This window comes from Sinocyclocheilus rhinocerous, unplaced genomic scaffold (genome assembly GCF_001515625.1).
Source record: "Sinocyclocheilus rhinocerous isolate Xijiao unplaced genomic scaffold, SAMN03320098_v1.1 scaffold926, whole genome shotgun sequence".
In the NCBI taxonomy this organism is placed as follows: Eukaryota; Metazoa; Chordata; class Actinopteri; order Cypriniformes; family Cyprinidae; genus Sinocyclocheilus; species Sinocyclocheilus rhinocerous.
The window spans coordinates 449,016-461,499 of NW_015648536.1; the positions used below are offsets into that span (position 1 = coordinate 449,016).

A 12,484-nucleotide genomic window follows, 5' to 3' on the forward strand; every position below is an offset into this window, starting at 1 on the left:
GATGGACACAGAGCATATGTAGATAATTTATTAACAAGATTAGTCCGGGTCAGCAGGAATCGCAAAGCCTGAATCCCGAAGGATGAGGTCATCAACCAACGAATTGTGAGTAACACAAGTTATCTTGAGTCTCTGTTTGTTATTGATTGTGTGTGTGTGTGTGTGTGTGTGTGCTTTGATGGACACAGAGCATTGAGTTTGTGCACTCAGTTCAACATCTGCTATAAATTGGATTTTTCTTAGTAGTCAATATATGTCAAAGCACATATCCTGACATTATCCTGTCATTTGTGTTCATGAAAAAAAAAGACAAAAATAGCTTGAGACCACAAAATTGTGTATCCCACACAAATCACGGAGTCACAGAGCAAAAAAAAAAAAGAAGAACAATTGGGTAGGTATTGCCAGTTATGAGATTTTTGTAGCCAACATTAGTTGACTAAGAATGTGATGATAAATATATTCTTAAAATATCCATGTTTTAAATATCAAGCGTAGCGTTAGTTCTGGCAGGTCCCGTTAGTCAGGCTCGCATCAGCTGACTCTCAGCTGATCCCCATCAACATATAGGAATACGACACCTATCTAAGCATTCATATATAAGGTCCCTCAGTATTATCAGCAGTTTTCGCATTGCGATTGAATATGGCCAACTCAAACAAAAGACTTAATGAAAGTCAGTGTATGACTCGACTTTTTCCATCATTCTGACACAACCTATTTAAAATGTTAGGATTTATGTAGGGATACCCTTCCTTGCGGAGTGAATAGTCAGTTAAATGAACAGGTGTGGACATGGGAGTGCACAGTGAGTCAGTAATATCCCTTAACACAGCTCTCAATGGTCCATTTGCCTGAGTCCCAGTTATCTACTTATCGACCTTGTCACCAGTCCATAGCATTGACTCACACTTTGTGGATGTGTTGGCATGAGTGGGTGTGTCTGTGTATGAGGGCTGATTAACTGGGAGAGGGTTACAGATTAATTCTCTAACATGTTCAGTTTTTGTCCCGTGTCCCATAGAGCTGTGCTCCTCAGTGATTTTCTGTATTGATGAGTCCTTTTGATTTGCTTTTCTCCTCTCCATCCGTGCACTGCTACTGAGATCAGGTATGACTTTTACCAATCACGTATTTTTATATATGAAAACAAAACTTTCTCAGTGTAGTAGCTCTTTTTAAAAAAAAGGAAAATGGGACGATCCATTGAGCAGCATGAAACATGTTGTTAGGGTTATGTGACATTGCTGTAACTTATGCATGTTTTTATCTGCATTTGGGTGTCTCCGCTGCCTGTGTAAATCATTGTTTGCACTTTTAGGCTTTATAACCTTGTGTTTTTGAGGTAAAATAGCATTGCTCAAATGTCATTTTACAGATATGGATTACTGTGGTTCAAGGAAGCTTTGAATGCAGTTTTTGTGTGTGTGTGATCTTTTTACAATGTTACAAAAGATTTGTATTCTATTTCAAAAAATGTATCACACTTCCCACAAAAAATATTAAGCAGCACTGTTTTAAACCTTGATAATAAGAGCTGTTTCTTGAGCACCAAATCAGCATATTAGAATAATATGTGACACTGAAGACTGGAGTAATGGTTGCTGAAAATTCAGCTTTGCAGGAAATAAATTAAAATAGAAAGCACTTATTTTAAATAGTTTATTTAAATTACTGTAGTTTTGATGAAATAAATGCAGCCATGAAGACTTCTTTTAAAACTATTAAAAATTCTTACCAAGCACAAATATTTGAACTGCAGTGTGTGTAGAATAAAAGTTAGAAGTAGGCAGTGTTGGGAGTAACGCATTACAAAAGTAATAATATTACAGTAGTATATTACTTTTTGCTGTAACGCAGTAATATAAAAGTAACTCAAAAGTAGTGTAATGCATTACAATTCAGAGAGAGTAATATTGTAATGTAACTAATTACTTTCAAAAGACAGTAACTAGTAATATATAATGTATTACATTTTGGAAGTAACTTGCCCAACACTGGAAGTAGGAGCCAAACAATTAAAAATGAGCGATGACATTTATCTGTACTAATTTTAATGCATGAGATAATCTGCAGATTTGATAAGACAAAACACTTATTATTACTGAATCGGATTTCATTTAACATGATGAATGTATTCATGTTTCTTGCTGATGGCTTTTGCTTTACATCCTATTTAAGGGGTCAGTCCTGTGAGCAGGACCTATTGCATGCATTTTAATCACTGCAAGGTTTAGTTAGATGTTTATTTTAATAGCTGCATCCAATGAAAAGTAAAATGTTCCTGGTGAATTAACACTGACAATACTATAAATCTGAGTGTTGCTCCTAAACTAATGAGCAATTGAGAGAGTGTGAAGGAACATTTCCAATTAACTTTTGTCAGTGTGGGTCTGTTTAGACAAAAGGCGTAACGTGAGAGAGAGAGAGTTGGGAGGTTAACAAAAAGAAAGTAGAGTGACACATGCAGGAAGAGAGAGAGAGAGAGGACACTGGGCCAGTGCTGTAAGTGGGTTGAGTACAAATGGGGACCCATTGATTGAGCCCGTGAGTGAGAATGGCCAACAGCATTGTAATAATATTAATAAGTTACAAGTAATAAGTTACAACAACATATTTTAACTCAAAATTAAGTGGTGAATTTACTAAGGAAGAGAGAGAGAGAGAGGACACTGGGCCAGTGCTGTAAGTGGGTTGAGTACAAATGGGGACCCATTGATTGAGCCCGTGAGTGAGAATGGCCAACAGCATTTCTCTTTTTCCCCCTTTCACCATTGTTCTCTCTCTCTTGCTCTGCTGGCCATCGGGTGTGAAGGACACCAATGTGACAGCGATTTATCCCGTTTGGAACCCAACAGAGCTAATCAAATGCAGCACCATGCTTTCTTATTATGATCTACAAGTTTATGCTTCCTCACTTGAGCAAGTTTATAAGGATCTGAGCTGGAACTATAGAGCAATCCTATGAATAAATGTTACAGAAGAAAAATATCATTATGATGCATAATATATTAGCTGCATTATAACTTTAGATGACCTCAGTGAATACAAATTATCATGTTGCTTTTAATGGTGCACACATTTATCTATATACCATTCAAAAGATTGGGGTTGGTTATGTTTTTTAATGTTTTTGAAAGACACTTATGCAATATTATTACAATTTACAAAACAACTTCATTTTCCTTTTAATATATTATAAAATGCTTTTTATTCCTGTGATGCAAAGCTGAATTTTCAGCAGCCATTATTATAGTCTTCGGTCATATGTCACATGATCCTTCAGAAATCATTGTAATATGCTGATTTTCACATTTTCACATATTTGGTATTACACTCTTTTAAAAATAAAGGTGCTTCACGATGCCATAGACGAACCTGTTTGTCTAAATGGTTCCATTGAACCTTTAACATCTGAAGAACCTTTTTGTTTCACAAAAGGTTCTTTGTGGTGAAAGGAGGTTGTTCAGATTAGGGCTGTGCGATTAATCGAAATCGAATCGAAATCGCGATTTGAGACGTTGCGATTTCCTAATCGCAAAGCCTGCGATATGGACGCGATATTACTCTGTTCCAGAGCATATGCATGACTGCCAGCCTTGAGTTGCAGTCTTACTAACCAATAGAGTGAGCGCACCTCCGTTCTCCCCAATCAGCACTGCTCTAGCCAACTGCGTAAACACCCACCATTAAAAAACAAAAAAAACAAAACGGAAAGCGGGAGAGAGACGGAGTGGGATTATGGCGTCTACTGGGTCAGATCGATAGTTAGGCAAATTAAAACTAAAGAAAACCGTATGCAACTTAAGCTTCGAAATGACAGACAACGAACAAAAGTAATTTCCAAGAGCTGCGTCACAGCGCATATCAAAAGCTCCCGTATCGGTTCTGTTTTCAGTACTGGAGAATAAAAGATACATTCTTAGATGTTTTTGTTAGTACATGAACGTTATCTTACACATATCTCCCCAACAGATTAATTTGAAACCAAAAATGGTTCTTCTATGGCACCGCTGTGAAGAAACCTTTCAAGCACCTTTATTTTTAAGAGTGTATCAGTGTTGAAATTAGTTTTTTTATGAATTTAATAAATTTTTATTAATATAAAGTTCAAAAGAACAGCATTTACTTTAAATAAATCTTATGTAACGTTATAAATGTATTTACTGTCACTTTTGATCAGTCTAATGGATCCTTTCTGAATAAAAGTGTTACTTTCAGAGGTTTTGGAAGGGTAATCTGCTTTATTTCAAATTGCACAGGAATTACAAGATTAAACAATTTACACAGTGTAGTGTTCACTAAAACTCTGCTGCACATTTACTGAATTGTATCCATAATATTTGTAAAAGCCCTGAGGCAGTAATTCTATTTCATATTTGTAATTAAATCAGAGTAATTCAGTGCCTAAAATGTAGACGTTTAATTTGTGCTCAATAAAATATATGAAAATCATAACCTGTGAAATTATTCTAGTGGCTTTATAGTGAAGGGAAGAGACTGGCCTTGGAGTTTTCCTCCTGGTCGTGTAATTATGTATCTTTCCATCTGTCATTTGCTCTGTTAATTATTTCACTATTGATCTGTTATTGGCAGCGATTCAGCAAACAGCTCAATGTCCAGTGTGTGCCACTGCCGCCAGTCATGCCCCTGACCTTCTGTTATGCATGATCAAAACTCAGAACAAGAAAGAGTGATGATTTGAAAGATTTTCAATAGGTTACAGAAATACGCATTTGGTTTGCATTCTTTCTTATCAGTATGAACCTTTGACTGAATGGTTCTTTGTGGAACCAAAAATGGTTCTTCTATGGCACCGCTGTGAAGAAACCTTTCAAGCACCTTTATTTTTAAGAGTGTATCAGTGTTGAAATTAGTTTTTTTTATGAATTTAATAAATTTTTATTAATATAAAGTTCAAAAGAACAGCATTTATTTTAAATAAATCTTATGTAACGTTATAAATGTATTTACTGTCACTTTTGATCAGTCTAATGGATCCTTTCTGAATAAAAGTGTTACTTTCAGAGGTTTTGGAAGGGTAATCTGCTTTATTTCAAATTGCACAGGAATTACAAGATTAAACAATTTACACAGTGTAGTGTTCACTAAAACTCTGCTGCACATTTACTGAATTGTATCCATAATATTTGTAAAAGCCCTGAGGCAGTAATTCTATTTCATATTTGTAATTAAATCAGAGTAATTCAGTGCCTAAAATGTAGACGTTTAATTTGTGCTCAATAAAATATATGAAAATCATAACCTGTGAAATTATTCTAGTGGCTTTATAGTGAAGGGAAGAGACTGGCCTTGGAGTTTTCCTCCTGGTCGTGTAATTATGTATCTTTCCATCTGTCATTTGCTCTGTTAATTATTTCACTATTGATCTGTTATTGGCAGCGATTCAGCAAACAGCTCAATGTCCAGTGTGTGCCACTGCCGCCAGTCATGCCCCTGACCTTCTGTTATGCATGATCAAAACTCAGAACAAGAAAGAGTGATGATTTGAAAGATTTTCAATAGGTTACAGAAATACGCATTTGGTTTGCATTCTTTCTTATCAGTATTAAATCAATGTTTTTTGTATTATCTCAGGATGGACCATGATCGAGGTATGGGCAGCAGTCGTTACCGTTATGAGGAGGAGGAGGGTGAGTAGCCTTAGGCATGAAACCACACACACAAACACAAATACAAGAGCTGAATGATTAATCAGGGCGATCAGCATGACGATAGTTACATGTGTATGTTGAGCTAATTGGGAAAGAAACAGAAGCCATATGCAATATTAGAAGTCAGTGTACCATCATAATGATTTGAAACCGATATTTCAAAGTGAAAAAAAAACCGTGCATACATTTGCTTTAAAATGACCATCACGTCACTAACATGAAATTACAGCAATAGAAAAAGACAACGATCCATTCAATTCCAGATGGACAAAATTCCGCCCTAATGTAATCCTGTACTATATATATATTTTTTTTTTGTTTCTAGAAGCCGTTTCACTTGGATATACCCCACTCTTTTTACCCACTCACTTTTCTTTCCATTATCTATTCACGATTTGAAAGGCACCATTGAAGAAATAAAGTGTCACACACATCCAGCCATTTTGCCATCTCAAATAGATAGAAAAGGAGACACTGCACAAAGCACATTATGTCCAAATTAGTGAGGTTATTACTGTACCAGCAGCTAAAAATATTTTCCCTCTCCTCACATTCACAATTAACCAGACAGTTTTTTCCTCCTCCACTTCACATCTCATAAAACATACTGTACAATAAGATGAGGGATAATTATAGTTGAAATTGCAAAAGAAACTGTTCCCTGAGGGAGAAAATAATGTATAAAAATGAATCTTGGGGGTGTTCTCTATCTTACATACAATAATATTCAAAAGGTCTGTACATGTTTTTTTTGTTGTTGAGTAAAATCATAATATTACAAAATATGATTAGAATTTTAAATACATGTTTTCTATTGTTATTGTTTTAATTATCTGTTTTCAGCAAAGCTGAATTTTCAGCATCCATTACTCCAGTCTTCAGTGTCACATGATCCTTCAGAAATCATTCTAATATGCTGATTTGGTGCTCAACAAACATTTCTTCTTATTAATATTGAAAACAGTTATATTTGTGTGCTCATATTTGTGTGTAATTTGTCTTTCAACAATTGCTTTGCTATAACAATTAGATTAATTATCAGTTGAGAGTAAACTTAAATAGTAGGCCTATGATTTGCTTACGGCTAGATATTCTGTTTTAGTAAGTGTTTGTACTTTGACAGAACTGGAAGCTTGAAGATATTATTGCAAATGAATATAGGCCATTTATCGATCCTACAATGTCAGTATTGAGGGATACTGTGTCAATAGTTGAACCAGATCATGCCAATTTGGTCCCTTGGTCACATTTGCTTGATTGAGCAGACCATTTTCTATGGAGTGTGAAATTACTTTCCAAAATCAATGACATCCAAGACATTGATCCAATCTTCTTATCAAAAAGTGTTCTGCCTTCCACAGACCATCAGTCTGTCTACATTGGTGTGCCAGTGCCCCGCGGTTACCGTCGCAAACGCAGGAGGAGACGTTCGTCCGTGTTGAGTCATGATGCAGATGCAGAACGAAGACTTAGACACGACCATCACAGACACGAACACTACGATTGTGATGACAGAGACCGCTACGGTCTGGAGGCGGGAGGCCTGGATCAACCAGAGCACAATCTGCCTCCAGACATCAACAGAACCAGTGAGTCCTTAATCAGCTCCGAAACAGAGCTGAAGTCATTACAATTAGTGATTTGTAAGTGTTTCCTTTATTACATCATATGATGATACATATGATTGAGCTGGATGTAAACTTAAACCTTTACCAACACAGAACTTTCCACATACTTCTTTATTGCCAATATGGTGATCCAACAGACTTGTGAGCCAAAAAAAAACAAAAACCAGGTAGAATCACAGTGGATTCTATGCATATAGGTGCAAGAGATGGGTAACGGTTAAATTCAAATACCCTGTGAGGCAATAGACTCAAGGAAATGCATCTGAAAGTTAGAATGCAAATTCAAGGGGACTACAGGGAGCAATACCGCCATACATTTCTTTGTTTGTGTGTGTGAAATGGAGTTGTGCTGAGTTTATCGGATATACCCCGCACCCTCACTCTCAATCTCGTGCTGAGCCGAGGGCAGGATAGAGCCGTCACTGCAGAATGGAAGACCATGAAAAACAATTATGGTGATGCATCTCTAAACGCATGAGAATAAACAACTTGCGGTGCATCAAAGTTTGCATTCAGCACAGAACAGAGAAATAAGCACACATTCAAAGAAAATGCACTTTCATTTGTTACTTTTATGCTATATTAGCCTATACTAATAAACTTGTCATCTATAAAATAGGCCATATTTGAGGTCAAAACAACATACCATGCTACATTGTATTATTTATGAGTTCTGATTAGAGCTGATCAGTAATCCTAAAACCCAGAAGATATTTAAAAATTAGCCATGGATTTTCTAGGGAATTTCCAATGGGTTTTTAGAGAGGATGTTTTTGATTTATGAGGAAAATAAGCTCTTTTATGGTGTACAGTCATACCTCAAACATGAATTTTAATGGATGTGTTTTTAGATGCTAGCAGATGTTATTTTGATATTTATAGTAGTTGTTCATATTTTCAATTAGCTTTTATTTGTATATTTTCAGTTTGCATTTTAATTTTAGTTTAGGTTGTAGAATTTTTGTATGTTTATATTGATTTTTTTTTTTAATTACCCATTAACTAGCATTCACTATTCTTTTTTTTATAAAAAATTCCTTATTCTTTCTATCTACTTGTTATATATATATATACTGTATATATACACCTTATTTTTTATTCATTATTTAAAAACCACCGTCATTAAATCCATAGCAAATTAAGGCAACCCATGGCGAATTAGCCTTCATGATTGGCCTACAAATTAAAGGGGTCATATGATGCTGCTAAAAAGAACATTATTTTGTGTATTTGGTGTAATGAAATGTGTTTATGTGGTTTAAAGTTCAAAAAACACATTATTTTCCACACAAAGCAGCTCTATTATTGAAAACCTCCCATTTTTTCAGCATTATGACATGGACTAAAAAAGGCCATAAACTCCTTTGCTGCTGACATGAAACTCAATGTTATCTCTGTGAAACTGTGAGTAATTACAACTCATCATACGCTGAAAAAAAAAAAACAATAAGTAAAATTTACTTAATTTTTCTTTTGCAAGATTTTGTGCACACATATTTTTTAAGTAAAATGTAAGTATGGAATTAAGTAAAATCTACTTAACTATGTTATGTAAAATTAGCAAAGGAAATAAGTCAATTTAACATGGTTGGTTAGAGTTTGATGAGTCATTTCTACTTAAGTTTACTCTGCAAATTACTCAGTCACAGTTTGTAAACTTTACTCAAACAATGTAGCACTGAAAAAAAGCATGCTATTAAAGTATGTGGTTCTCTTACAAACATGTAAGTAAGCAACAGCATGTTATCCTTTTTAAGATAATAAGTCTACTCAACATAGTTATTACCCGAATGAACACAGAGACCTCAATACTTGGTACACAATATTTTGCGTAGAAAATGAACTCCAGATGTCACAAAACAGCAAGTTACTAAACCATAAAACACTGTAAATACAACTCGAAAACAGTGTAAAATGTAACCTTATTAAGTATTCATGCCCCAGCATGATGGGAACAATTGGATCATAACTTTGATATTTACTTAGAGAATCCTTGTAAACATAATCAGTGTGAACACTTTTTATTCTTGCCTGAACTAAATTATTTAATGTAGAAATTACATTGTTTTTCTGTAGTATTTACTTCACTACAAAATCATATTTATCAGTGCACTGCAGCTTCAATAGACATGCCACCATTTGTTACAGTAAATATTTAAAAAGAAATCTTTCATTACTGAAATCAATGCTGGATTATGCATTAATGTACTTTTTAATAGTTTGGCATTCAACTTAATTTAGTCAACAGCTTCTTAACTAATCACGTGTTAACATTTCATATTGCTGAATTATGATAGTTGGAGTTTCCATGACAGCAGCACATTTAACATGTTTGCCTCTTGCCCTTTTAATAAAGCTGTCAGTTCCTTTGTCAGCCATGTTCTCAGTGTTTAATTGAACATGTTTCTCTTCACATACAGTATAATGGACGGGAGGTTTAAGGACCCTTCTCTCACATGTAAAGTTTGACTTTCACGCATGTTTCTTGGGTCTTTATTATGCAGGCACCTCATTCCACGTGTCTTCTTGAGGTATATCTTTTAGTCTTCTGGAAGCCTGTGTGTGGCCTATTTGGATGGAGGAAGAAACAGGCCGAGACGATCAAACCATAGTTGGAAATAAAGATGTACCTAACAGGTGTTAGAGCTGAGAAATGCTGAGCATAGAAATGAAAACAAATAAAGAACAGAACGACCCAGACGTTGCCACATACTCCCTGGCATCACCTCAAACAAGCCCAGAAAAACAAGCACAGTGTGGATTCTCGTGCAGCTTCAGTCACAGCTCACAGCTTTAGTTCTCACACTGAAAATTAATGAACAATGGCTTACGCTGCGCCGGTGTTCCTCCAGGCACAGTCAGCCATCACAACACCGGATCAAATAAACCCAGTGTGTGTCCTTGTTGTTTCTTCTCAACTTTTGGGCACATAATTTCATTGCGTGTGGTGCTGCACTGCACTTTTTATTTATGAAGGTCATCTCATTCTGCTATCTGACTGAGGGAAATCCAAACAGGCAAGTTTTCAATCACTTGTCTTCCTGTTCATCTCACAGTGTCCCCAGCAGCAGAGCGACTGCGCTACATTTTGGGGGATGATGAGGAAACCATGCCCACACCCACTCTCTTCACCGAGATGGACACGCTGCAACACGAGGGTGACGAGCTGGAGTGGAGAGAATCAGCTAGGTAGAAAAACATACACACAAAGGCATCACCTATTGGAAATTTAAAATTTGTATTTTATAATATTAAAATACTCCTGCCTCAGTTTAATATGCATCAGAGATTGTTAATGAACCATTAGTATGATTCATTGCTGAGCTCTGTAGCCATAAAGCTACCATGCAGGGATACTATTTTTTAACTAAAATTAAAACTTTAACTGTTATAAACATTTCTGTTAATTGAAATAAGGCTGAAATATAAATATTAGATTAAAAAAACTTTAACTAAATGAAAATTAAAAATGTTGCCTAGGCAACTAACTGAAATAAGTTTAAGAAATAAAATGAAGTTGAAGAGCTAAAATTAAAACTAAAAAGTGTAAGTAAAAACTAAAACTGAACTAAAATTAAAACCAAATTACACATAACTCAGTTTTGACCTTTAATATTTATTAAAAAATAAATATGACACAAACAAAATTGAAACTAAACATGCAATAAAAAGTAAACATAAAAAGCCTATTTTAAAATATTAATCACACTACATAAATAATACTAAAATACTACTACTACTAATTAGTTATAGCAAATATACTGAGCTGTACCAAATGAATCAAAAAGGGAAGAATGTGATATCTATGCTTATTTCATCGGACTGAACATATATTTATCATTTTTAACATTTATATACAGTGCTTTTTGCCCACAAAATGTTGTATAACAACAGGGACATGCTAACCAGCAACACAATAACCCCTTGGCTCATAAAAACCCATAAAAAGCTGTTTTTGATGTTATCATTTTCACGAACAATGACATTTTAGAAATAATCTTTATTTTTGTATTACCATTTGTTGCCTCTATAGTGCATAGATCCTCAAACCAGAGCCCTCATTTATCAAGAGTGCGTAGAAAAGGTTCTATATTTTGTCCTACGAATGAAATTTAGAATGTGTGTAAGTACAAAAAAAATCCGGATTTATCAAACGTGCGCACGCGGTTCTTACGCACACCAGTAAGTAATCATTGTTGATAAATCCCACATGTTCTTAAGCACCATGCTCGTTCACATTCATGGTCATTTGCATTCAGAAACGCCTCCAATGAACCATTTATGGTGACAGCACCTCCCTTTATTATCACGTGAATGTATACGTCCTCACCGAAGTCATGGCAAAGAAAGCGGTACCGACTGACAAGCCATTCTGTGCTCTCATTAAACAGATCAACCCGCTCTTTGAAAATGCGTTCTCTGCGCAGCGCATGGTTTGCCAAATCTTCCAACAAAGCGAGATCAGCCATGACCATATAGCTACATTTCAAATCGACCTCCCAACTGTCTTTTATAGCTTTTCACACTAATTGTGCAAATGTTTAGCTTGAAATATAAAATTATTAATTGAGTATTTGCAATTAAAGGACACAGGACACATGCAGCGGCACTTTCTTTTTGTAGTATCGCCATTGTACCACTAGATTCTCTGCGTAAGCATGCTCAGAGTTGTGCTTATATTTACACACATTCCTACGTATAAGTACAAGTTGGTAGATCCCAAACTTTGCGTGAAACTGTTCTTACGCACTCATTGCGCACACATCTGTGCGTACGCACTGTTGATAAATGAGGGCCCAGGGCCGCAGGCCAAAGTTGGCCTGTGATGACCTTTGATTCGGCCCATCATGTCATATCACAAGAGGGCGGAACAAAGCAAATTTTCATTTCTAATTTATCTTAAATGTGACAAAATTTAAAGGGGTCATATGACGTTGCTAAAAAAGAACATTATTTTGTGTATTTGGTGTAATGAAATGTGTTTATGCGGTTTAAGATTAAAAAAACACATTATTTTCCACATAATGTACATTATTGTTTCTCCGATTTTTACAAAGCTCATCGTTCTGAAAAGCGAGGTGTGCTCTGATTGGCCAGCTATCCAATGCGTTGTGATTGGCTGAATACCTCAAGCGTGTGATGGAAATGTTACGCCCCTTAACATACTGTGATGCCGTGTCC

The 12,484-nt window shown here is 35.5% G+C and overlaps 1 protein-coding gene across 1 annotated transcript in view; it reads left to right on the top strand.

Moving 5' to 3' along the window:
- Positions 1-1,002: 1,002 nt before the first annotated feature.
- The window catches only part of LOC107709849 (electrogenic sodium bicarbonate cotransporter 4-like), a 31,311-nt gene continuing 19,829 nt past the window's right edge, over positions 1,003-12,484 (top strand). The window contains exons 1-4 of the mRNA XM_016514496.1: positions 1,003-1,111; positions 5,599-5,654; positions 7,037-7,264; positions 10,360-10,492. Coding sequence (XP_016369982.1) covers positions 5,600-5,654; positions 7,037-7,264; positions 10,360-10,492 — 416 coding nt within the window. The 5' untranslated portion in view covers positions 1,003-1,111; position 5,599. The remainder of the gene's footprint in view (positions 1,112-5,598; positions 5,655-7,036; positions 7,265-10,359; positions 10,493-12,484) is intronic.